The sequence below is a fragment of the Astyanax mexicanus genome, chromosome 4 (genome assembly GCF_023375975.1).
Source record: "Astyanax mexicanus isolate ESR-SI-001 chromosome 4, AstMex3_surface, whole genome shotgun sequence".
Lineage (NCBI taxonomy): Eukaryota > Metazoa > Chordata > Actinopteri > Characiformes > Acestrorhamphidae > Astyanax > Astyanax mexicanus.
Genome location: NC_064411.1, coordinates 13,301,103 through 13,328,356, shown reverse-complemented (window position 1 = coordinate 13,328,356; position 27,254 = coordinate 13,301,103). Strand labels below are relative to the sequence as shown.

Genomic DNA, 27,254 nt, shown 5'->3' with positions numbered 1-27,254 from the left:
ATTAGAAATGAGGAAATCCTGATGTGCTGCATTTATATAGATCAGATGGAAGTGATTGGGTTTGATATTAAAGCTGTGGAATGAAGCTTCTCACAGAAAGACTTGTTCTATTCTGTTCTGATCTGTATCTCTGTTAGAGTTCAGTATAAAAGTATACCTTTTAGTTTATAATACAGTATAATTGTGTAATTGTGTAGCTCTTACCAATACATGTTATTAACTAGACACAGATCTATAAAATACATATAGTAAATATGATCTAATCAGGTGATGACATTGTGACATCATAACAAACACACAAATATATTCAACAGTATTGTTAAAGAAATTAAAATATGTATATTTATTAGACGAGCGTTTTTCAGTTTGGGGCAGCTGACAGAAAGCTTCGGGACGCTTCTGGGACGGTTATGAAGAAGTTAGTCTGGAACCTGTGAATAAGTTTTAGTAAAGGAACACATTACTCCACACTTTACTCTCATCATGGATCATCATGAAGATCTGTTTACAGGGAGAAGAGAGCAGCATCTCCAGCCCCCAGTGGAGTGTCTATGAAGAGTGATTGGTCCATGGTGGATCCTCCAGAGTTCAGCAGTGGAGGAGGAAGCTCTGGGTCTCGGTACATCACTGCACTAAACTACTGTTCTGTTCTGAGAGTGAAGCTCTTCAGTTCCTGATCTTTATTAAAGATGTGCTGTGTGTTGGAGTTTCACTGTGTAAATGCTGGAGTTTCACTGTGTTTAATGTTAACAGAACTGAAACCCAGAGAGGAGCTTCTCCAAAACCCAGCTGTGTTTCTATGAAGAGTGACGCGTCCATCATTATTCCTCCTTATTTCAGCAGTGAAGATATGACCTCTGACCCACAGTGAGTGAAACATCACTTACATCATTTACTTTTTCTATAATTTACCTTTTTAAAGCATATAACACACACCCTCACACACACCCTCACACACACACACACACACACACACACACACACTTTCACACACATACACAGGAGGTCAGTGTGAGATTCACTGTATGTAATGATCAGTGTACACAGCTGTGGTGTGATGGGGAGGCGGGGTTTAGATTAGACTGACTGACCTGAACAATGAGAGTAAATTACAGTATAATTATATATCTATATTAGGGGTGTGTAATTCTGATAAAAACAGTATCTAAATGATTTTTGTAATTTTGTCAGATAAAAAAAACTGTATTTTGCATTATTCAAAAAAATGTTTCGAAAAGTATTATATTGTAATAAACTGCACTTCTTAAATGATCGTAAGATTTGCTTATTAAATATATTAATCAAAACAATATATTCAATATTTAAACATTAAACTCACACCTCCAAATATTGAACAGTGCACCATGTGACCTACCAGATATTCTTGAATAAAAGCATCAGTGTTAGAAAAGCAAAACTAAATTATACTATATTTATATAAGTTATATCAATCAAATTAAAACATTCATTGTATTAATCACAACAATATTCTGTGAAGGGACAACAGTCATTGTGCAGTGTGTTGTGTCTGGCAGACTAGATTATTTTTTGTTTTATTGCTAATGTCAGTATAAATGAGAATATTTTAATGTGCTGAGTAACTGATTTTAACTGAGAGCTTTAATGGAGGAAATAAACTCTAGAGTAGCTCCATATCCCACCTTTAACAGCCTGGAAAGAGAAAACATGCCTTCAGCTGTGTGTGTGTGTGTGTGTGTGTGTGTGTGTTTGTGTGTGAGAAAGCATGGGGAAGAGAGAGAGAGAGATTTGGAGGAAAATGAAGCGTGAATGAAAAACCCACAATGGTCACAGAAATAACTTGAATTTGACAAAAGTAATACTAAATAAAAATTCTATGAAAATAAATAAATGAAAATCTGACATTGATTTTCAACTGTGCTTCAACATAATTGTTTTAAAAAGTAAACTCATTAAACAGGCCTGGACAAAAATTATGGTACCTTTGAAAATAATGTGACTAAAGGCACATGTTAAATCAAGGTGTGTCCACTAATTAGCATCACAGGTGTCTAAATCTTGTAATCAATCAGTGGGTCTATATATATATATATATATATATATATATAGGGCTACAGGTAGTCACTGTGCTGTTTGGTGAAGTGGTGTGTACCACACTCAACATGGACCAGAGGAAGTGAAGGGAAGAGTTGTTTCAGGAGAAAATTTAATTAAATTAAAAGCATGTTAAAGTTAAAGGTTATTTTTTAAGCATTTTTAAGCAGCTTGAATTTCCTGTGACTACAGTTCACATATTATTCAGGAATTTAACATCCACAGGACTGTAGCTAACCTCCCTGGACGTGGCCGCAGGAGGAAAATTGATGACAAATCAAAGAGACGGATAATACGAAAGGGAACAAAAGAGCCCAGAAAAACTCCTAAAGAGATTAAAGGTGAACTTTAAGCTCAAGGAGCATCAGTGTCAGATCACACCATCACTGTTTGGGCCAAAGTGAACTTTATGGGAGACGACCAAGGAGGACACCATTGTTGAAAACAAAACATTAAAAAGCCAGACTGGAAATTGCTAAACTACATGTTGAGAAGCCACAAAGCTTCTGGAACTTTTTGTCAAGACACATCAGCTCTATGTTTACAGACAGAAAAATGAAGCATATGAGGAAAAGGACACTGTCCCTACTGTGAAACATGGTGGAAACATGGTGCTTTGCTGCACCTGGTACAGGGGGTCTTGAATCTGTTCAGGGTACAATGAAATTTCAAGACTATCAAGAGATTCTAGAGAGAAATGTGCTGCTCAGTGTCAGAAAGCTTGGTCTCAGTCGCAGGTCATGGGTCTTGCAACAGGATAATGACCCAAAACACACAGATAGAAACACCCACGATTGGCTAAGAGGAAAACATTAGACTATTCTGAAGTGCTTCTATGAGTCCTGACCTAAATCCTATTGAGCATCTTTGGAAGGAGCTGAAACATGGAGCCGTCTGGAAAAGGCTCTTTCAAACCTGAGACAGCAGGAGCAGATAACTCATGAGGAGTGGACCAAAATACCTGCTGAGAGCTGCAGGAATCATTTAATTGCAGTGATTACCTTAAAAGGTTGTGCAACTAAATATTAAGTTAAGGGTACCATGTCTGCTCAGGCCCAGGTTTCATGAGATTTTTATATATATTTTATATACTTCTGTTGAAGCATGGCTGAAGAGCAATATCTGACTTTCATATGTTCATTTTCATAGCATTTTTATTTATTATTACTTTTGTCAGATTCTAATTATTTCTGTGACCATTGTGGGTTTTTCTTTCATTAACCGCGGGGTACCAACAATTTTGTCCATGTGTGTACATGTGCTCTGTTCTCTCCTCTTTTATACTAAATTAAACACAATTAATGCTACTTCTGCTGAAATTGCTCTGCTAACGTATCTAAAATATTATTGATGGTAAACTAAAGCTTATATAAGCGCTGAATCGTTTCTCCTAACTGTACAAAAATATTCTCCACTCAAAGCTTTACGACACAGAGCACATTAGCGCCATCTGGTGGCCAAACCACAAAGTGCTTTATGTGTCTGGTGGAAATTTTTTTTTTGCTAGGATTATTGCTTCTAAAACTATGTTCCAGTGTATTGAAAACAGGACATTTATTGTTTCTTTAATAGCATTGAATAAAACGTCATCATCTGTCGTGCATATATTTATCATCTCAGTTGCTGGGGTGAGTGCATACATCCAGCAATGGGAGAATGTGTTCTAGTACAATACATAGACCAGTAATGTATTCAGAATTGATTATAATACACTTTAAAACATATTTTGTTAATTGAAATTCTGGAAAACATTTTAGCTGTTTTCTTTCTAATTACATTCACATTGCTGCTGAGCTACTGAGCTACAGCTACTGATTGCTCACCTGAATGTTTGAGTATAAATACTCCTCAGTTTCAGCTATCAGTTGCTGAGTATTGAATCTAGGTTCCCTAGCTCTTCTACGACACGTATCTCTTTGTTATTCTGCCTTATCGTTTATTGACCCCTTTCTCTTTTACTGTTTACCCTTTTTGCCTTGCTCAGTTTATTGTTTGTTGCTTTCTGTTGCTTGTTATTAGACCACCCTTCTGCTTATTCCACTTCTGTCTATTTCTCTGTGTACCGACCCTGCTTTCTCCTCTCTACTGGTATGTTGTTTGTTTATGCTGGCTTTATGTTACTGACCCTGCCTGCTTTAGACTATCCTTATCTGCTTGTCCCTTTTGTTAGTAAACTGATTAAACTGTTTGACTCATATCAGCGTGTGTCTCTCTTGGTTCTGGTATTCCTGATACATTTATTTACATTTTATTTTAATTACAGATTAATCTTTTCTTTGTATCTGTTATTTGCTGCTATTCTTTATTTTATTAATAATCTCACCATATTTTATTGAAACACGTTTTTTTTAGATCAGCTGATTTAATAATGTGGATTACAGTGTGGCTTTTCTGTTCATCCACAGTGAGAAGAAAAAAAACTTTTCCAGAAAAGAACTGGACCACATATTCAAGGTTAGTACTGAACCATATATATGATGTGAATCTCCCTGATTTATTTTACATATAAATGTAACTTTACTTTAAAGTTTTGATACTAATCATAATTTATTCACCTTCAGTTTAATAGAGTATTATAACTGTATTATATATTAAATAATGTTGATATTAATGCAATAAGATGCTGCTCAGCAACATGATGTTTAAATCATTTTACAGACCAGAGCATCTATAACTCATTTTCTCCTCAGATCAGTGTCATCATCTCTCTCTGTACTGTATCAGCTTTAGTGATTCTCTGATGTTTGTTCTTAATCAGAAGCTGCAGGAGACGTTTTTCTCTCTAGTAAAGAACGAGCTGAACACATTCAAGAATCTCCTAAATCCAGATTACCCAGCATGCTCTGAGGGAGAGGTGGAGGATGATCAGAAGGAGGGGGTGCTGAAGGTCACACTGCACATCCTGAGGAACATGAATCAGACAGACCTCGCCAACACACTAGAGATCAGTAAGAGTTCTGGGTCATGAGAATGGGGAACAACTAGTGCTAATTTATTTCCTCAGAGGAATTCTGCTTTTCAAATTAGAATAATAGGCAATAGTTAACTGGATTTTGTAATTACAATATATTGTGTCACAGCATCAAATGTATCCTTAAACCTTAAAATTATCTACTGTATCAAAGTTGTTCTACACAGGGGTCTTTCATGAAGATCACAGCTAATTACATTTTCCTTATTCTCTTCCTCTGTAATCAGAATTGGCCCCTGCATGCCAACGAAAGCTCAAATCCAAGCTGAGAGATAAATATCAGATACTTAATGAAGGAATCTCAGGCCATGTAAAGTCAGCACTTCTGAATGAGATCTACACAGAGCTCTACATCACAGAGGGAGATGGAGGAGATGTCAATCAGGAACATGAGGTGAAACAGATTGAAGCTGCATCCAGGAAAAAAACAACACAGGAAAAACCTATCAAATGCAACGACATCTTTAAACCATTACCAGAACAGAAACGACCCATCAGAACTGTACTGACTAAAGGAGTGGCTGGAATAGGAAAAACAGTCTCTGTGCAGAAGTTCATTCTGGACTGGTCTGAAGGAGAAGTAAATCAGGACATTCTCTTCATATTTCCACTTCCTTTTAGAGAGCTGAATCTGATGAAGGAGAAGAAGCTCAGTCTTGTGAATCTTCTTCAGAGCTTTTTCCCAGAAACACAAGATTTAAAACCAAGACATTATAAGGGCTACAAGGTCATGTTCATTTTTGATGGACTGGATGAGTGTCGACTGCCTCTAGATTTCCAGAACAATGAGAACTTGGTGAATATAGAAGAGCAAACCTCAGTGGATGTTCTGCTGACGAACCTCATCAAGGGGAATCTGCTTCCCTCTGCTCTCCTCTGGATCACCTCTCGACCAGCAGCGGCCAATCAGATCCCTCCTGAGTGTTTTGACCAGGTAACAGAAGTGCGGGGTTTCAGTGACCCTCAGAAACAGGAGTACTTCAGTAAGAGGATCAGAGATAAGGACCTGGCCAATAAAGTCTTCACACACATCAGATCTTCAAGAAGCCTCTACATCATGTGCCACATACCGGTCTTCTGCTGGATTACAGCCACTGTTCTAGAGAGAATGCTGAGTGAAGCTGAGAGTGGAGAAATTCCCAAAACCCTGACACAGATGTTCACACACTTCCTGATCTTTCAGATCAAACTCAAGAGCCAGAAGTACAGTGGGAAAAGTGACATTGATCCTCAGCAAATTAGAACAAGTATCCTGGCTCTGGGGAAACTGGCATTCCAGCAGCTGGAGAAAGGAAACCTGATCTTCTATGAGGAAGATCTAAGAGAGAGTGGCATCGACATTAAAGAAGTGTCGGTGTACTCAGGAGTGTGTACCCAGATCTTCAGGGAGGAACTTGAGCTGCACCTGGGGAAGGTCTTCAGCTTTGTACATCTGAGCGTTCAGGAGTTTCTTGCTGCTTTATATGCATTTCTCTGCTTCATTGACAGAAGCTTTTTGAATCAGCAAATCCCTGAAAACCAAAGCACTGAACTATCTGCAATCTTCAGCAAGTCAACGATTACTAAATTCCTCAGCAGTGCCATAGACAGAGCCTTACAGAGTGAGAGTGGACACCTGGACTTGTTTCTTCGTTTCCTCCTGGGTCTCTCACTGAAGTCTAATCAGACTCTATTACGAGTCGTACTGACACAGACAGAGAGGATCTCTCACAGCAATGAGGAAACCATCAAATACATCAAGAAGAAGATTGAGGAGAACTCATCTCCAGAGAAATCCATCAATCTGTTCCACTGTCTGAATGAACTGAATGATCATTCTCTAGTGCAGGAAGTGCAGAAATACCTGAGTGGAGGTGGTGAGCGTCGTCTTCAACAGGCCAGGCTCTCTCCTGCTCAGTGGTCAGCTCTGGCGTTTGTGTTGGTGAACTCAGAAGAAGAGCTGGAGGAGTTTAACCTCAGTAAATATCATCCATCAGAGGAGTGTCTTCTAAGGCTGCTGCCAGTAGTTAAAATATCCAGAAGAGCTGTGTGAGTATTTTTATTCAGGCCTTCACACAGTTTTTAATAAACTGCTGATGTGTAGAATCAGTTTCCATTCAATCACTGATGGATCTACATTATTCACATTGTTACATATAAGCATGCATTATCCTTTGTGTGTAATAATAATCAAACCATCATTTTAATGTAAACAGTACATGAAGTTTCTGTCTTAGACTGATTAAATACAATCTTAAAAAAGTTATATGTTTTTGTTAAAATAAATGCACATCTCTTGCATCTTGCATCTCAATATGCTTTGGAGAAATGATGATTAACAATACAACATAAAAATTTCATATAGAACATACATTTTAAGTGTCTGTATTTATTTCTAACCTATATATATGTGGGAGAAGGTGTAATGTTTTTCCAGAGTTTAACTGGGAAAATAGAATAAATTCACATACTCCAAAAAGCCTTGCTCATTCTATGTTTTGTTAAACATTTTCTTTTCTATTTTAACTCATTATAATCTGTCCCAGAGCTTTTGGTGAACTGTATGCCCATGCTGATCACAAATAAAGTGGAGATTTCTGCATGTTAACTGTTTCAGTATAAAGAAACACCAGCTATTCTTTGTCAATCCATTCAAATATTCTTCTTTGGGTTTATTGTGAAATCATTTGTTTATTCTTGATTTTTAGACTAGCTTCATGTAATCTTGGAGTAAAGACGTGTGAAAATCTGGAATCAGTTTTATACCTGGAAAACTCCTCCCTGAAAGAGCTGGACCTCAGTAACAACGACCTGCAGGATTCAGGAGTGGAGCTGCTCTCTGCTGGACTGAAGAGTTCACAATGTAAACTGCAGATTCTCAGGTCAGTGTTTCTGTGATTTTTCATTTGTAATTATTAGGGATGTCGGCGTTAAATCATTAACATACGCTGTTAAGTTGGAATCAGTAACGCGTTACTATTTTTTTAACCCAAGTTTTATTTCGGCACCAAGTTTGACCCCAACTTCTGCCGTAATCTGCCCCGCCGCCACCCAACATGCAGATTTCTTTTCTGGTTTAACGACTGAAGCGCTTTAATGCGGTGTCCAGCTGTAACAATCCGGTTCAGACTTCCAGCTCAGACCTGGATAGAGAGCTTTGTTGCTCTCTCTCCATTTCTCTGTTTGTGTTTGTCTCTCTCCATTTGTTTCTCTCTCTCTCTCTCTCTCTCTCTCTCTCTCTCTCCGTTTTTGCAAAAAGTTTTACACAAAAAATAAAATCCACAATCAAAATGTTAAGAATCAAAAGCAAAAATTGTATGTTGCAAATTCAAAAGAGAAAAAATATATAGCAAATATATATATTTAAATATACTTGGTTACTTTATTTCAGTTTGGATTTGGCCAGTCTTTGCTTTCATTTTTGTGTTTTTGTGAATTTTTTGTGGAGTTTTTTGGATTTTGCTGTTAAAGACTTTTGCTTCTGGAATCTCTCCCTTGCTTCTGCTTTAGTTTTTTTCTTCTGAGTTCTTTTCACAGGTGGGCGGGGCTTAGAAGAAGGCCTTGAATCTCCATTGGCCAGCTGGTTCTGGACTGACCACGCCCACCCCTCCAATTTCAAGCATCCTTCCAAAAACAGAGAGGGAAAAGCTTCCACTGCATAGCAGCAGCAGCGGATTGTGTTTACAGTTACATTTCATACAAACGTTCTGTTTAATGTTATATAATGTTATATTATTCTCTGTTTCACTCCATTAAAAAGCTCACATTAGCGTGCTAAATTTTCATGCACAAAGTAGGTAACTAGCTAACTCACTAGCTCAGTGACTAGGTAACTCACTAGCTCACTGAGTAGGTAACTCACTAGTTAGCTAATTAGGTAATTAGCTAACTCATTAGCTCACTGAGTGGGTAACTATCTAACTCACTGGCTAGGTAACTATCATACTTTGTGCATGAATATTTAGCACATCTCACTAATGTGAGCTTTTTAATGGAGTGAAAGAGAATAATATAACATAATATACAGTGCCCTCCATAATTATTGGCACCCCTGGTTAAGATGTGTTCTTTAGCTTCTCATAAATTGAGTTTTGTTCAAAATAATATAGGACCACGATGGAAAAAAGAGTAAAATACAACCTTTAACTCAAGTGAATTTATTCAGTAGGAAAAAAATCCCACATTAAGAAATAATTATTTAACATCAAATCATGTGTGCCACAATTATTAGCACCCCTGATGTTAATACTTTGTACAACCCCCTTTTGCCAACAAAACAGCACCTAATCTTCTCCTGTAATGTTTCACAAGATGGGAGAATACAGAAAGAGGGATCTTTGACCATTCCTCTTTGCACATTCTCTCTAAATCATCCAACGACCTGGGTCCTCTCCTCTGCACTCTCCTCTTCAGCTCACCCCACAGGTTTTCAATGGGGTTGAGGTCTGGGGACTGAGATGGCCATGGGAGGAGCTTGATTCTGTGTGCGGTGAACCATTTCTGTGTAGATTTGGCCACATGTTTAGGGTCATTATCTTGCTGAAAGACCCAGTGATGACCCATCTTCAGCTTTCGGGCAGAAGCCACCAGATTTTGTTTTAAAATGTCCTGGTATTTTAGAGCATTCATGATGCCATGCACCCTAACAAGGTTTCCAGGGCCTTTAGAAGAGAAACAGGCCCACAGCATCACTGATCCCCCCCCCGTATTTCACAGTGGGCATGAGGTGCTTTTCTGCATACTCAGCTCTTGTGTTACGCCAGACCCACTTAGAGCATTTGTTGCCAAAAAGCTCTATCTTTGTTTCATCTGACCAAAGCACACGGTCCCAGTTGAAGTCCCAGTACCGCTTAGCAATCTCCAAACGTTTGCGTTTATGATTGTGAGTGAGAAATGGTTTCTTCCGTGCATGCCTCCCAAACAGCTTGTTGGCATGTAGATAGCGCCTAATGGTTGTTTTGGAGACTTTGTTACCCCAAGAAGCTACCATTTGTTGCGAGGGATTTTATTTCCCCCTTAAAATTTACTTGAGTTAAAGGTTGGACTTTACTTTTTTTTCCCATCGTGGTCCTATATTATTTTGAACAAAACTCAATTTATGAGAAGCTAAAGAACACATCTTAACCAGGGGTGCCAATAATTATGGAGGGCACTGTAACATTGAACAGAACGTTTGTATGAAATTTAATTGTAAAAATATGCCGCTGCTGCTGTGCACTGGAAGCTGTTCGCTCTCCGTTTTTGGAAGGATGCTTGAAACTGGCGGGGTGGGCGCGGTCAGTCTCAGACGAGGGTTCAGGGAACCCGTCAGTCCAGAACCAGCTGACCAATGGAGATTCAAGGGGCCGCCTTCTTAGCCCCGCCCACCCGTGAAAAGTGTGACAAATCTCAGGAGCAAAAAACTAAAGCAAAAGCAAAGGAGAGATTCCAGAAGCAAAAGTCTTTATCAGAAAAATTAAAAAAAATCCACAGAAAATTCACAAAAATAAAAACAAAGAATGGCAAAATCCAAACTGAAATAATTTTCAAATAACTGCAAAGGATACTAAAGTAACCAAGTATATTTAAAATACTTGGTTACCATCCCCCCCTCTTCGGAGAACCTTTAAGACTTTATTCGTATTAATACAAATTTCTGATAACTGAGGTCACTGTGCAGAGGGAGGACATAACGATGTGTATATACAAATAAACCAAATAGAAAACAATATATAGGGGAAGAGAAGAGAGAGAGAGAAAAAAAAAAACAAAAGAAGAAGTTGTGCCCTTGAAAGAAAAAGAAAAAAAAAGAAGAAAAAAAAATATTATAGTATGGGTTCCTATATGTTTCCATTTATCCATCCCTAACATAATAACACACAGAATAACAAAAAATAAATAAGTAAATAAAAATAGCTAAATGTCTTATATGTTAAATGTGTTACGTGACTGTGTGCATGTGTGTGTGTAGGAACATTAATGTAGCGGTGATATATGGATGATGTGTTTATAGATATATAATGGATGTGTGTAGGTTATCTGTTAAAGACTGATGGAGTCACTGATGTAGGAGGTTGTTTAATGCTGACCAGGTTTTTATGTGTTCATGAGTTCTGTTTTTGAGAGATGCAGATATTTTTTTACATTTTCTATGTGTTCTGTGAGTGAGTTTTCCCATTGACTGATGGTGATTTTTTTCCTTGATTTCCTTGAGTTTGTGAGAATAGTTTTTTTGGCGATGATTAGCACCACCAAAAGTGCTCTGCTTTCCTCCTGGTTTAGGTTTGTGGTTCACGTGTCACCAAGCAGGCAGAGTGATGGGGATGGAGAGATTGGCTGTTAAAATAGTGGAGTTAGCCGAGTTATAACAAGCTGCCAGAAGTGTTTGATTGGTGGGCAGTACCATAGAGCATGTATGTAGTTGTCTGGAGTGTTTAGTGAGCAGTGTATGCAGATTTCTGAATCTACTAATCCCATTTTATGAAGCTTAGTGTAGTGTACCCTGTGAATTACTTTATATTGTATAAGGTGGAGGTTAGTATTGTTAGTCATGGTGAATGTGTTTTCTATAATGTTTCTCTAGAAATCAGCATTGGGGGTAATTAAGATATCTTCATCCCATTTTTTATTGAGATAGTGACTGTTTGGTCTAATTTGAATAAAAGTCTATATATTTTTGATAGAATTTTGTCTGAAAAAAGAGATATTAAGGAATTCTGAAATTGGTGGGCTAAGTTCTAGAATTGGGTAATCTTTGATTTTTGAGTTTAACATAGATCTAAGTTGGAGATATTCCAAAAACTAGTTCCTCTCAAAGCTATATTTCTAGGTTAGATGTGAGAAAGTAGCCAGGTTATGTTGTGTAGAACGTGGTGTAAATGTGTAATACCTTTTTCTTTCCGTTTTTGTAGTTTTGGGGGTTTTTTTGGTAGTGGGAAGTCGGGGTTGTGCCATATGGGTGAACAATTAGTGGGTGCAAGTCTAGTGTTTGTGTTCTTATGAATTTTCCACCAAGCTGTCAGAGTCGAAGATATAATTGGGTTTTTGAAACAAGGGTGGCGATTGATTGTTGTGCTAATAAATGGTAAGTCTGAGATTTGTATTTCATTAATTGATGTTTGTTCTACTTCTCTCCATATTTCATCAGTTTGATTTGGTTTTATCCATTTAATAATGTACTTTAATTGGTTTGCAGAGAGGTATTGTTGGAAATTTGGAGCTTCTAGGCCTCCCTGAGTTCCGTGTTTTTGGAATGGGGTTAATTTGATTCTGGGTGTTTTATTTTTTCCAGTAGAATTTAGAGATGATTGCTTCTAAGGTTTAAACCACGTAGGTGTAGGTTGGATGGGAATACTTGAGAAGAGGTAGTTTAATTTAGGTAATATTGTCATTTTGATTGTGGATATTGGTAGGATAGTGGTAGGTTCATCCAGCGTTGGATATCATTGTTGATGGTTGTGAGTAGTGGTCTAAAATTAAAGGGATAGTTCGGTATTTTTGACATGAGTCTGTATGGCATCATCATAACCAGTGTCGTGCATCCACACTGACTTACCCCCCACAGCGTCCTGTGAGCCGAGTTCTTGTCCAGTTTAGGTCAAAGCGAAAGTAGTCCGGCATGTTTGCTGGGGTCAGGAAAATAACTCCTTTTTCTTCCCAAAGCAGTACGTGTTCAAAAGAGTGATTTATTTCCATCACAAAAAACTAACCCTGCAAAAATCACGCCTCGTACTTTCTCTCATTTCGTATCAGTGCGCGTCATTCTGACAGCGAGCTGCGCACGCGTCAACTTGTTCTGTGTTTTGGCAGTGCTTAGCAGCTGTGTTCAGACTAGCAACGCAAATGAGCTAACTTTAGGGAGAAGTCTATTGGCTTTTATAAGCTTTGTAAACACATATATATATATAGCTAGGTGTGTGTGTGTGTGTGTTAAAATGGTGCGGACTTGTGACTATCCAGGCTGTAGCAACAAAGATGTGGCTGATTCTCCGCAGAGTTTTCATCGTTTTCCTGTGACTGATGTTGCTCTGAGGAAACTTTGGGTACTAGCGCTGGGCATCCATGTGGACACAAAAGTGGAAAAAATAAAAAAGCTTCGTGTTTGCAGTGCGCACTTCAGCGATGATGACTTTTTATCCACATGTCCTGGACAACGACAGATGAAGAAACGGATTCTGAAGAAATCTGCTGTCCCTGCACCCCAGGTAAATAAAACTGTAGCCTACCAATGTTCGCTCCAGTTTCATCTTCCACCACTTCTCTGTCCACCCTCTCTCTTTCTGCCCGATCTAATTCCATTTGGCAAAGTTCAACATCTGTATACTCGGGTTCATAAAGATATCCCCGTGGCTCTGAGCGGTGATCAATGTTTTCCTCGTCACTCTCGTAGTCAGACATGTTCTCGAGGCGAGAAGTAAACAAAGCGACCCAAACACGTAGGCTAGCTGTCAGGTTGCAGCGCTGCGCGCATTGATATGGAACGAGAGAAAGTAGGACCCAAGTGATTTACGAGGCGTGACTTTTGCAGGGTTAGTTTTTTGTGATGGAAATAAATCACTCTTTTGAACACGTACTGCTTTGGGAAGAAAAAGGAGTTATTTTCCTGACCCCAGCAAACATGCCGGACTACTTTCGCTTTGACCTAAACTGGACAAGAACTCGGCTCACAGGACGCTGTGGGGGGTAAGTCAGTGTGGATGCACGACACTGGTTATGATGATGCCATACAGACTCATGTCAAAAATACCGAACTATCCCTTTAAGTGTGTGCAGCTCAGACAGCTGGATGGAAACTTTAATGCCCAGGTATGTGATGTGTTCAGTGCACATAGGGATAGGGAGTGACTGAACTGCTGTGTCTGATAAGTTCATGTTAAATGGTAGAACGGTGCATTTAGACCAGTTAATGGAATAATCTGAGATTTTAGAGAATGTTTTAATTATTTGTGTAGTCTGAGGAATTGAGGAGAGTGGGTTTTGTAGAAATAGTAGAATAATCATCTGCATAAAGGCTGATTTTTTTTGTTCGGTAGTGTGGGTATGGATACCTTTTGATTTGGGCATTGTTGTATAGCTGCTGCTAATGGTGGAGATGAGCTAATGGTGCAAATGAGGAGAGAGTGGGCATCCTTGCCTAGTTCCTCTGTGCAGTGTGAAATTCTGTGATATTAGTCCGTTAGTATTGACTGTGGCTTTGGGTGAAGTGTAGAGTTTTAATCCATTCTATAAATGATTCTCCAAAACCTAGTTAATGTAGTGTAGTGAAAAGGAATTTCCAATTAACCTTATCGAAAGCCTTCTCTGCATCTAAAGTGACTATTGCAGTTTTTGACTTATGGACTGTTGTGTGATGTATCAGATTGAGTAGTCTGCGCATGTTGGTAACTGATTGTCTGCCTTTGATGAAGCCGGTCTGATCATGATGTATGAGGGATGGGATAACCGTTTCCAGTCTGGTAGCTAATTTCTTACTTATTAGCTTTGTGTCTGTGTTTAATCAATCAATCAACCTTTATTTTAAACTCGGAAGTACATTGAGGGTGACCCTCATTTTCAATGTAGCCGAGCAAATACAATAGTGATTGAAAAAGCAAAATTAAAAGCAAATATTTAATATTTATGAAACAGAAGAATAAAACTGAAACTAAAAAATAAAACTATTTAGTAATAAGAATAAAATAAAAAAAAAATAAAAAATTAAAAATATATAATAACAGTATTACTTATAAAACATAATTAAAAAAAAAATTAAATATTAAAATAAAATAATTATAAGAAAGTAAATACAAAAACAAAAATAATAAAATAAATAAATATATAAATAAGTAAATTATATAAAATAAATAAAAGGAATATAAATATATATAAAAAATAAAATAATAAGAGAACTAAAACATGAAGTAAAATAAATAATTAAGATTGAGTAAAACAGGTACAGGCTGTCTGAAGGTGGTTAGATATTAAAAGTTTAAAATGATTGAGTGACACCAGTGAGCTGAGTTTTAGTGTTTCCTGTGGTGAGTTCCAGCTCGCCAGTGCACTGTAGCTAAAAGCAGATTTTCCCAGTTCAGTAAAAACTCTCGGTACCTGGCAGCTGATCCAACCACTGGAGCGAGTCTGATAATCACTGTTATTAAAATTTATCAATGAAGTGATGTATTCTGGCATATGACCGGAGAGTGTTTTATAAATTAAAATTAACCAGTGCATTTCCCTTCGTGCAGCTAATGGAGGCCAACCAACTTTTCTGTACAGATCACAGTGATGAGTTCTATAAGGGTCGCCAGTGATGAACCTTAGAGCAGAGTGATATACTGGATCCAATAATTTGAGGGAACTGGCGGAGGCATATTTATAAATGACATCACCATAGTCTAGAACAGATAAAAGGGTTGCCTGAACAATTGTTTTCCTAGCGTGCATGGGGAAACAAGCTTTATTTCTATATAAATAACCCAGCTTCTGTCTACATTTACTGACTATTTTAGAAATGTAAGGTTTAAAAGTGAGTTTCTCATCCAGCCATATGCCGAGATATTTATATTCTGTAACTCTTTCAATGGTGGATCCTGCCAGGGTAGTAAAATTTACACAATTACAATCACTATTAAGAGATCTGGAAAACAGCATTAACTTAGTTTTCTTAGCATTTAAAACTAGTTTGTGAATATTTAGTGTGCTTATTTAGTGCAGTCTGTAGAGCATTAAAAGAGTTCTGTAGTTTTATTACTGCAGCATGTATAGAATCAGCTGAGCAATATAAGATTGTGTCATCTGCATAAAGGTGTATTTTGCAATCTAAGGAAGAAACAGAGGCAGCAATATCATTAATTTATATATTAAATAAAACTGGACCCAGAATGGAACCTTGGGGGACGCCCTTAGAAATAGCTAGGAAATCTGATTTATAATTATTGAATGCTGTGCATTGTTGTCTGTCTGTGAGGTAGTTTTGGGACCATTCAAGAGATTTTGCATCAAAGCCAATCTTTTTTAAATTTCTTAAAAGAAGAGTGTGATCAACTGTATCAAAAGCTTTCGTTAAATCAATAAAAACAGCTGAACAGTGTTTCTTCCTGTCTAAGTCTGAATACAGATCATTTAAAACCAGTGTTACAGCCGAGATAGTGCTGTGTCCTTCTCTAAAACCAGACTGATAATTGGATAAAATAGAATTTTCATTAAGAAATGATTTCAGTTGGCTGTTCACTAGAGATTCCAAAATTTTTGCTAGACATGATAATTTTGAAATTGGCCTATAATTGTTCAACTCTGTTGCCTCACCACCTTTATGCAGAGGAATCACATGAGCTGTTTTCCAGACCCTGGGAATTCTGCAAGATAAAACTGAGAGATTAAAAATATATAAAATATAGTCTAAAATAACTGGAGCTGCAAGACGCAGGAAAAAGGGGTCCAGTCCATCTTCTCCAGTAGCTTTTCGTGGATTAATTTTCAGCAGGACATTAGCAACTATGTATGGAGAGAAGGGCTGGAGTGAGAAGAGACCTTTTAAAAACAATAGGGTTGAGATCAGTTTGATTTAATAATGGATTTGTATTAGTGTTATCAAATATGTGACCAGCTGCTGCAAAGTGAGAGTTAAAAACCTGACAGAGTTCCTTCTGATCTGAGATCAGCTGATCATCCACTAAAGCCCTGGTAGGAAAGGGATTGGAGTTCTTTTTAAGGGAATTTACATTTTTCCAGAAGTTCTGGGGGTTTGTGGAGTTGGAGATTAAGCTAAGGTAGTATTCTGATTTGGCTTTTCTAACAGCAGAAGTACATTTATTTCTCAATTGTCTAAAGATTAGCCAATGGTCTTTCTCCCCTGTGCGTCTTGCAATTGACCAAGCTCTATTTCTGGACTTAAACAATGAGGAAACATCGCCAGTAATCCAGGGACTTGACCTGTCTTTAATTCTTGACTTTTTGTGGGGGGCATGTTTGTTTACCACTGTTAAAAAAGAATTCTTAAAATGGTTTAATGCTAGGTCAACATCTGTGATTTCAAGTGTAAGGTGTATGTCACTCATTGCCAAGTCAGAAAGAAAAGCTTGATCATTTAATTTTTTTAAATTTCTTCTAACCACCATCTGAGAGCCCGTTTTATTCTTACAACTGGTTCTTATGCATCCGATTGGGCAGTGATCACTGATGCCAAGTTCGAAAACTCCTGAGGCAGTAATTTTGTCCATTTTATTAGAAAGAATTAAATCTATCAATGTTGATTTGGTTGGATCTTTCAAGTTTGGGCGTGTTGGTTCATTTATTATCTGTGTAAGGGTAAGATTGCCACATATTTCCTTAAAATAATCGGATGCATCAGAAAGCCAGTTGAAATTAAAATCCCCTAGGACCAGCATTGCAGAGGGTGGGGCAGAGGGAGGCCTGTAGATCCCAATTAAAACAAAAGAGTTATTTTTCCCAAGTGTAATTTAAGCGCTAGGAACTCGAAACATTTTTCTTTTGATATCGCTGATAAAAGAGTGGTTTGAATGTTTGAGCGAGTATAAATAGCAACTCCACCTCCCCGAGAATCTGTCTTTTCTATGTAAAATAAAATTATTCAGTGCCAACTCTTCATCTTTTACACTATGTCTAAGCCAAGTCTCTGTTAAAATTAATATATCAGGATCAGACTTCGTAATCAAGACTTCAAGATGGTCCACTTTGTCTTTTTGTAGAAGGCTTCTAATATTTAAGTGGATAATTCCTAAACCTTTTTTTTTTTAAACTTTCAAAATCAGTTAATAAATAATCATTAGATTTCACTTGGCTGTTTAGGGAAGATAGAGATGGCTTCATGTATATTAAATTATCTGGATTAAAATTGTGTGCATTATTGACCTTTTTTACAGAAATGCTGGTCCTAGGTCTTCTGCCAATAACTACTGAGATATTTGTTCCTAAACTGGAGGTATTTAGTCATGTAGAATTAAAAACAGAGTAAAACATGTTGTGTCCTAAAATCTGAGCACCCAGCCTTTTGGGATGAATCCCATCAAATCTGTAAAAAGAGGGACGATTCCAGAAGAGGTTAAAATAATCTAAAAAATGCAAATCTTGGGAGAGGCAAGTATTTTGGAGCCAGGTATGAAGATTTAAAAGTCTGCTAAAATGTCCTAAGCCTCTTCCTAGTGAAGGGATTGGTCCAGAAATAAAAACAGATTTACCGCAGTCTTGAATGGAGGATAGCAGGCGTGTGAAGTCCTTTTTTAACAGTTCTGTGCTCTGGTTTCTGATGTCATTACATCCAACGTGGATTATAATCCTCTCCACAGACTGGTGTTCCTTTAGAAGACTGGGTAGCTGTAGGGTAATGTCCGAAACCTTTGCGCCAGAAACAGTAGCTGTGTGGTGATGAATGTTCTTGACGATAGAGTCCCCAATAACGAGGGTGGTGGGTTGAGGTCTGCGGGTCTGCGTCGGGGGTAGACGATGAGGTCGCGGCTCGGTGATCAGCGGAGAACCGCGGGGTTGACGGGCAGATTCTCGCGGGGGGGAGCGGCGTCCAGGCTGACCGTTCTGGGTATGTGAGGGAGCTTGGCCTGCCGGTCTTCTGGAGGCAGGGGTGACCCGTGGAGCTAAGCCGTGCGATGGTTGCCCAGCCGCAGTCAGCTGTGTGGTGGCGTGCCAGGCCCGCTGCACGGTGGGGTTTTCGGGTGGAGCATGGGTGAAGCAGAGGTCTGGAGAGCTCACTCTGATGGATTCTGTTGGAGTGGCTTCATCCAGATCCTCCAGCACGGAGAACTTGTTGCTCACGCCGATATTCCGAGTCACCGGGTGGCGGGCGGAGCGCCTACCACCACGCCAACCTCCACCTACAACGGACCACGGCTCAGCCTGACGCGGCGTGGAGGAACACACCTTCGCGGTCTTGGGCTTAGCTCCGAGCCGAGGCCAATGCTCCTCTTCCTGGGCAGCTGGAGCAGCCGCTCGAGGTAGACTGCCATCTAACCCCGCGCTGATCACCTGTGAAGTCGCCAGCATGGAGTCGAGGAGATCCTCATCGTCTTTAATCTGGTGGAGTACAGAGATTCTCCCCTCGAGTTCCGCAATCTTCTGGCTCAACCACAAGAAGCTACTGCATCCGGAGGGAGAGCTGAGCGGAGCCATGACTTTAAAATAATCCGGTAGGTTAGAAATAAATAAAACTAAAACGTTAAAAAATATGTAAAATAAAGTGAAACTAAAAGTCAATAAAATTAGATAAATAATACTTAAACAGTTTGGCTAGTCAGCCTTGAGTTTGGCTAAGCTAATTAGTGTTAGTGACAGTGGACGGTAGCTGGATGGTAAGGTAGGATCTTTGTAGGTTTAAGATGGAGTGATATTGTAGCTGTATTAATGTTGGTAGTCTCTTATTGTGTTTAATTTCTGCTATTACTCTACTGAACATTGGGCCAAATATTGACCAGAAGTGCTTGTAGAATTCTGCGGGAAAGCCATCTGGTCCTGGTGCTTTGTTATTAGGCATCTTACGTAGGGCTTTATGGAGTTCTTCTGATGTTATTGGCTTTCCTAATATGCTTTTTTGTTCTTCAGTTAGTTTGGGTAGGTGTATATTATTGAGGAAAGTGTGAATATCTGTTGGGTCTGGATCGTGTTCTGGTGAGTATAGATTTTTATTGAATTTCTCAAATACTTGATTAATTTTATTTGATGTTTGCCTGATTAGTCCGGTCTCATCTTTGATTGATGGAATTGTTATTGTTTGATTTTTTTCTTTGTTATGTTTTACTTGGTTAACTAAGAATTTGCCAGATTTATTATTGTGATTTAAATTGTTTATATCTTAGTCGTTGTGGTAAAACTTCAGTCCTCTTGTTTATAAGTTCATTATACTGTGATTCGCATTCATTTAACTCTTTTTTTTATCTGATGGTTTTTTTTATCATTTCATTTGACAGTTCCCTGATGTTGTAGATTAGACTCGTTTTCCGTATCTTTCTTCTTCTTACAGGAAGAGTAAGAGATTATTTTGCCTCTTAGTACTGCTTTCCCAGTTTCCCACAGTATTGTTGGTGTGGTTTCTGGAGAATCATTTATTTCTAGGAAAGATGCCCACTCTTTTTTGATGTAGCTGTCAAATTCTGGGTCTGTAAGTAACGAGCTATTTAGTCGCCAGCTGAAAGTTTTATATAGGGGATTTATGTTCCATATAAGTGAAACTGGAGCATGGTCACTGATTATTATAGGGTGATATTTTATTTCTGATATATTAGCTATAATAGAATTGCTGTTTAAAAAATAGTCAATGCGAGAATATGAGTGGTAGGCTGGAGAACAGAAAGAAAATTCTTTAGTGTTTGGGTTTTTGAGGCGCCAACCATCGCTGAGCCCTAAGTCTGTCATGTATTGTTTAATGATATCTGTTGAATGCCAGTAACGTGTATTGTGTGCCATAGTTAATCTGTCTATACACGGGTCAGTGATTGGATTAAAGTCACCTCCAATTATAATTGTGGAATCTGATATATTGTTTATATGGTTGAAAAACTCATGAAAGAAGGATGGGTTATAAATGTTGGGGCCATACAAACTTGCTATTGTTAAGGGTGTGTTGCTGATGTTGATGTTAATTATGATGTATCTACCTGTGTCTGATATAGTGGTGTTATGTGTGAAGGGGATTTTTTGGCTTATTAGTATTGATACTCCTCTTTGTTTGGACTTATAGTAGGCTGAGAATATATGGGTGAATTGTGGTGATCTGAGCTTATGATGATTTGTTTCTGATAGATGTGTTTTTTGTAGTAAACAAATGTCTGCCTTTAGTGAAGTGAGATGGTTTAGTACCTTGGGTTGCTTAATCTGTGTCCCAATACCACGAATGTTCTAGTTTATAAATTTAAGTGAAGACATGTTGTGATGTATGGATTAATAATGTTTATCAGTGATATGATATGAGTGTGCAGATGTTTGGGGATATTTTCTGGTGTTTGGGGGATGGAGTGTAAACAAAAATGCATTTTTCGGATCTGAGATATATAGTAGTAATAAAATAGAGGTTGGTGCAAAGAGATGGTACAGAAAGGAGTGATTAAATGCAAACAAAGTAGAAGAGACATAACATAAGACAAAAAGTGTTGGATTTGGTGTGACATACGTGTTATGACATTGAGACGTTGCATGCATTAAGTTATTGCTAAGTGGTTCCTTGTGATTTTTATGGGATTTTGTGAACGGATTAATGTGCGTGCATTAGTATATTTGCGGGTGCGTGCGTATTTGCGTGTAATGGATGGATGGATGAGGTGGCATGAGGAATTTTAATAAACAAGTAAATATTAACAAAATAAAAAATATAGAATCATAAACAATGTCATTTGGTCTATCTTGCACATGTTTAAAAATGAACATTATAAATATAATATTTGTTATTTTTTTACATTTTAGAGTAAAATTCTCATTTCCGCAACATGTCCGTATCAGAATTTCAGTTCATTGTTTGGAAATTTTAAAATTTAAACAAAAAACTTAAATGCATTTCATACTATACACACTTTTAGTTAATAAACAGAAACGATTTTACATTGAACAATAAAAACAATAAAATTAATAAAGAAAAGGAATGTGTCCAACACTAATTTTCTCATCCTCCGCAACAATTTTCAATCATTGTTTAAATCCACAAGAAACTTAAATTTTCAAGGCGTTTTCAACATTAGGGAAGACATTGGCCATGACACTCAGGATGGCTACCATGTAAACAGTTCTTCTCATATGTTTCTGGATAAAAGTTAATAGATTGCTCATCAACGTGTCTGCACGACTTTTTCATTGTCATTACCGATATATCAATATAAGTTTTGAGCCTACAGTTTGAAGTTACAGTCTGTATTTTTGATTATAATATAGTATATTAAGGTCTAAATGGACACTGTATGTGAAAATTTATCTAGCCCTCATGGTGCCTTTACAGTTAGCATAAAAGTTTAAAGTCACTCATCCTCCACAACTGAATTCTCACTTACTGCTACATTTCAATACCTGTTGCAGTAATGAGATGCACTGTTTCGGTAATGAGAATTTGATTAGGAAGCATAATACAGATGCCTTTTTACTTCCTGATTGTCATAACATGAGCGTTACCCTGAACATTTTCTCCAGTAGACCATTCTAACTTAGCTATTGCAAACCACCAGTAGAGGTCACTAATGTTCCGTCTTATCTGGCCTGAAACTAAATCTAATTCCGTACACAGAATTAGATGTTAGACCACATAACTACAGAGCTTTTTTTCCATCTTTGATATATATTTTTTGTAATATGTGATGTGTATTTGTTTACAGGCAGGTAGCTATTGAGAAAAGAAAGGCAGCAGCAAAAGCAAGGCTGTCAAAGTTTAGGGAGAACATTTACAGCAAGAATTACAACATTTAGAAAAACACACACACATACTCAACAACACAGACAGTTGTTCCAGTTGGAGTTACTTTCGAATGATATTATTTGGGTACAGTCCATTCTATGGAATTGAGCAAAAACTGAAATGGATATCATAATTTTATATTTGCCATTTTCAGTGGGAAAATAAAGACAACACGTGATCTGACCAAAAAGTACCATGACGAAAAGAAAAAGCAATGGAGGAAAAAAAGTCAGCCAGATATTACAGAACTGACATATGCCTGACATATGGGCAAAACACAAAAAAACTACGTAAATGACTAAAAATAAAAAGTTTGGTCTTAGTAGGCATACAATGCTGGATGGCGCATAAAGATAGACAAGATTTCAGAGTTTCTGAGAGGTCTTTCTTTGACATTTGTTGAATGGTTTCCAATAGTTAAATGAGCTGTTTTATTAATGAAGGTGCTGTAGTCTACATGAAAGATTCTTTTGATATGCAAATGTTTGCATTGTAAATTGTCTTAAATAATATGAAATGTTCTTGAAAAACATTCTTTTCATAATGTAGCATTGTGTGTAAGTGTAAGCTAATAAGTCTTAAACCCTTGCTTAACTGTAAATGAACTGAACTGCTTAACTTTGATAAAAAAAAAAATGCATTTTTATCATATATTTGATGTCATATCACATTGCGGTAATGATACATTTTTGTGGACTTCATCTATAAAATGCTAATAAAATATGCAATAAAATGGAACAAATGTTCTAAAAATAATATTCATAGTAAGTTTAGACCTTAATCTTAAATCCTCAAAAGGAAATTTGTTGTTAAATGCATTTTGCAAATTTTCATACTGGATGTCCTCTGAATCTGGATTTTGTGAGAATGACCCGAGTAAGTGGGAGTGGAAGAAAGAGAAAGAACGAGAGAGAAAGGAAAGTTTAGGGGATACACACACATTACGGATCAATTTTATGAGGTTATTTGAGTATTGACCTATATATTAGAGATCGTGCAACAAGAGCACAACGCACATGAGAGAGACAGAGTGTGCAAATGAAAGCGCTCGGGGGGAGAGATAGAGAGAGAGAGAGAGAGAGACCGCTATTTAGTTACAGTTAAAGAAATTTAGAACAGCCAGGGAGTTATGTTTTTGTCACGATATAGCTGTCCATTACCATAAAGTTTGTCGACGGAGACGACTGCTATTTTCCCTTCTTTTATGAGTTCTTTCCTCACGGCGAACAGTTTTCTGCGTCTGTCAAGGATTTCACGGGGGAACGGGTTGTTAATTCCCAGGTCTGTTCCTCTAAGTTCCCTTCCTTTGCTAATGATGAGCTCTTTATGTTTATAATGCTCGACCTTAGCCTAACATTTTAATTGTGGATTTTTTGTTTTGGTGTAAAACTTTTGCCACAAAATTCACTCCATAAAATATCCACTATAAAAACTTGCGTCTTACGAAAAACAAATGAGATTAATCACAGAATTTTGGCAGGTTTAATTGGATTGCATTTTTTAATCGATTGACACCACTAGAAATTCTACATGTATAAATGTGTAAATATTCAGGTGTTTACCATGATGATAACAAATCACACAAGAAAAAGTGCTTAACGAAAGTCAGAGTATAACAAACAAACAAATACGAGTCTTCTGCAATCGTCTTAAGAATGTCCAACTTGAATGAAAATTTGAGATATATCACACATTGATTACAAAATTGTGATGCACGAGCAAAAACAATTTTAGCAAAAGTTAATATGAACTCAATTCTTTGGTCCACATCAATGCTAATGCCTTATTCACAGAGATGCTTACTTTTGAGGTTTGGGTTTCATGAATTTGTTAGTCTGTGTCAACTGTGTTAAGAAACTTTAGTTTTCTATAGATATTTTTTTCAGATTTTGTAGTGTTATTTAAAAAAAAGAGACTAATATCAAAGTGCATTATCTTCCTCAGTCTGCTATGTTGTCTTTCTTTCTTTCTTGTTTTCTGTCACTCACTCACACATTCTCTTGCTCTGTCTGCAGATTATCTGGTTGTATGATCACAGATAAAGGCTGTTGTTCTCTGGCTTCAGCTCTAATTTTAAACCCCTCCCACTTGAAAGAGCTGGATCTGACCTACAACCACCCAGGAGAGTCAGGAGTGAAGCTGCTTTCTGACAGACTGGAGGATCCACACTGCAAACTGGAGAAACTTGGGTAGGTCTGAACTAATAATTATGTTATCAACTTATTCTAAGATAAATATTGTTGTACATGTTGTACATTTTAACATTGTAAATCTAGTTGTAGTCACCAGGTAAACATGGTGGAGCAGCATGTAACCTTCATTCTGTCATTCTGTCTTATTTTTGTTTACACAGCCACTGTTAATTGTTTATGCTCAAGCTATCTGCACTGAATGCCAAGTACTTTGCTGTAATTCTGTTTTGGCTCATCTTTCTGTTGTTAAAAAGAACCAAGGTTTAGTTTTCACTCCAGAACAGGTGGAAAACTTCAGTGATGGAGAGCTGCCCTGAGCATCGAGTCAGGATAAAAGTTACATAATAAAAACTGATCTCTACTAACTTTATACACACTGAGAGTCAAGCACCCCAGCAACCAGCCCATGTCTTTATGGTAAAAATAATCAGTGACTGCAAAACCAGAATCCTTTCTGAACACTTAGGGCCCTAACCTACACCCTGTGCAAGGTGGTCTTGATGCTTATTGCTATCTTACTCCCACCAACAGTGTATTTTCATGCTCTTCACCTGTCTTGTTTAAACAGCAACGGTGATTTTGAATATATCTACGCCGATGAAAAACATTGGTCAATTCCAGGTAGCTGTGCCATTTAAATAGCAATACGCCAAAGTCAGACCGCACCTGGCTCTTAAAGGGAATGGCAAATGACATGGTGATTGGTTTATTTCACGATACATGCTTTTTGCACATTTTGAGCCTCTTTTGAGCAACTTTTCCTATCGTAAAGACACAGTGACACACCCTAAATCAAGCTGCATGCTGCACGGCTGACAGCTCACCTACGGATCACTAAAATAGAGCCCTTAATTTCTAAAGAGATCCGATTAATGTGATTGAGTTGGTTTATTGGCTTTATTTTAAAATGTTGCCTTTGTTACATTTTAAATTTTTGAAATTTTCTAATGACCAGTGGTATAAAATTATTTTGAAATCATGATAAAAAACTTTTTGCACAATAATTCCATGAAAAATGTATGGTCCAATAAAAACAGTTGTTGTGACAGGAGTACACTCAGGTATGGATATGAATGCAAAAAACATACTTTAGTAAAGTTTAACCCTTTTCTGCAAGGCCACAAGAAACTGCCATTTTATCTTATCTAGGAGATCATTTTCACCCAGTTTCTTTCTTATTATTGAATCATTAACACTGATCTTAACTGAGGCAAGTGAGACCTGCAGTTCTTTAAATGCTGTTCTGGGTTCTTCCTGGATGAGTTGTTCATGCCCTTTTGGAGTAATTTCTGTAGCTCCGTCACTCCTGGGAACTTTAACTACTGTGCCGTGTTTTCTCCATTTCTGAATAAAAGCTCTAATAAAAATAATACTACATATCGTGCATATAAAGCAGAATAAGATACGGTAAGTATTAAAACTTTATACATGCAGACAAAAATATATTTAGAGAAGTAAGAGTTAATCCTCCTTAATCTTCCGTTTTTAATCTGATTTTATGCAGTGTGCATTGCAGTTCCGTACTTTACCACATGAGGTCATTAATTTCCGCTCTCTCAAATGTTCACTCGTTTTCACACAAAGTATTTCTTTATAAATCAGTTTCTAAAAATCTCACACTGTGCTGATCTGTGTGTGTCTGTGTGTGTGTGTGTGTGTGTTTAGAGTGGAACATGGAGGGAAGATCAGAATCAAACCTGGATTAAAAAAATGTAAGTTACACACACACTCGCATACACACACTACGCACACACACACACACACACACACACACACATACACTACATACAAACACTACACACACACACACACACTACACACACACACTACATACAAACAATACACACACTAAATATAACACTACACGCACACAAAGTACAAACACGAACACTCACACATACAGACACATACACTCTACATACAAACAAACACACAAACACTACATAGAAACAATACACACAAACACTACACACACTACATACACACCCAAATACACATACACTACATACACATACATACACTATATACAAACACTACACACACATACACTACATACACACAATACACACAAACACTACACATACCACTACACACAGACACTAAATATACCACTACAGATACAATACACACAATACAAGCACACACAAACACACTACATACACACACATTCACTACATACACATTAATTATAACACTACACACACATAAAAAATAAAACACTACACATACACTAAATATAACACTACACACACTAAATATAACACTACACACACTAAATATAACACTACACACACACACACACACACTAAATATAACACTACACACACTAAATATAACACTACACATTAGGGATGCAACGGTACAGTGTGGCCACGGTTCGGTTCGTATCGCGGTTCTTGGGCCACGGTTTCGGTTCGGTTTCGATATATATCAATATTATCTAGCTCCAACATGCAGCACGTTCAGAGCCAATTAATAAAGTCACAGATTAATTCAAATCACAATATCTATTATAAAAAAGGAGCACTTATTCTTACCATTAGTCAAAAACAGGTAACTGAATCACACTGTGCTTTATCTGCTGACTGTCTTTTACCTTGATTATCAAACTCAACACTGAAGCCAAAATGTCCCGAACAGCGGATTTATAAGATGACGGCGCCTCTTTAAATATCCTTTTCTC

The 27,254-nt window shown here is 37.5% G+C and overlaps 2 protein-coding genes across 7 annotated transcripts in view; one reads left to right on the top strand and one right to left on the bottom strand.

Moving 5' to 3' along the window:
- LOC125801107 (zinc finger protein 271-like) overlaps nucleotides 1–27,254 on the top strand; it is a 223,993-nt gene that overhangs the window by 3,626 nt on the left and 193,113 nt on the right. For 4 of the 6 annotated variants that reach the window (XM_049477126.1, XM_049477124.1, XM_049477123.1 and 1 more), the window contains 8 exons: nucleotides 512–619; nucleotides 754–867; nucleotides 4,479–4,527; nucleotides 4,832–5,021; nucleotides 5,272–7,072; nucleotides 7,732–7,905; nucleotides 24,395–24,568; nucleotides 26,237–26,283. The exons of 1 other annotated variant lie outside the window; for it this stretch is intronic. In XM_049477126.1, the coding sequence (XP_049333083.1) occupies nucleotides 512–619; nucleotides 754–867; nucleotides 4,479–4,527; nucleotides 4,832–5,021; nucleotides 5,272–7,072; nucleotides 7,732–7,905; nucleotides 24,395–24,568; nucleotides 26,237–26,283 (2,657 nt within the window). Of the gene's footprint in view, nucleotides 1–499; nucleotides 620–753; nucleotides 868–4,478; nucleotides 4,528–4,831; nucleotides 5,022–5,271; nucleotides 7,073–7,731; nucleotides 7,906–24,394; nucleotides 24,569–26,236; nucleotides 26,284–27,254 lie in introns of all 6 variants that reach the window. One more of the 6 variants, XM_049477125.1, reaches the window with a different exon arrangement.
- The window catches only part of LOC125801482 (zinc finger protein 239-like), a 297,730-nt gene that overhangs the window by 205,518 nt on the left and 64,958 nt on the right, over nucleotides 1–27,254 (bottom strand). The window lies entirely within an intron of this gene.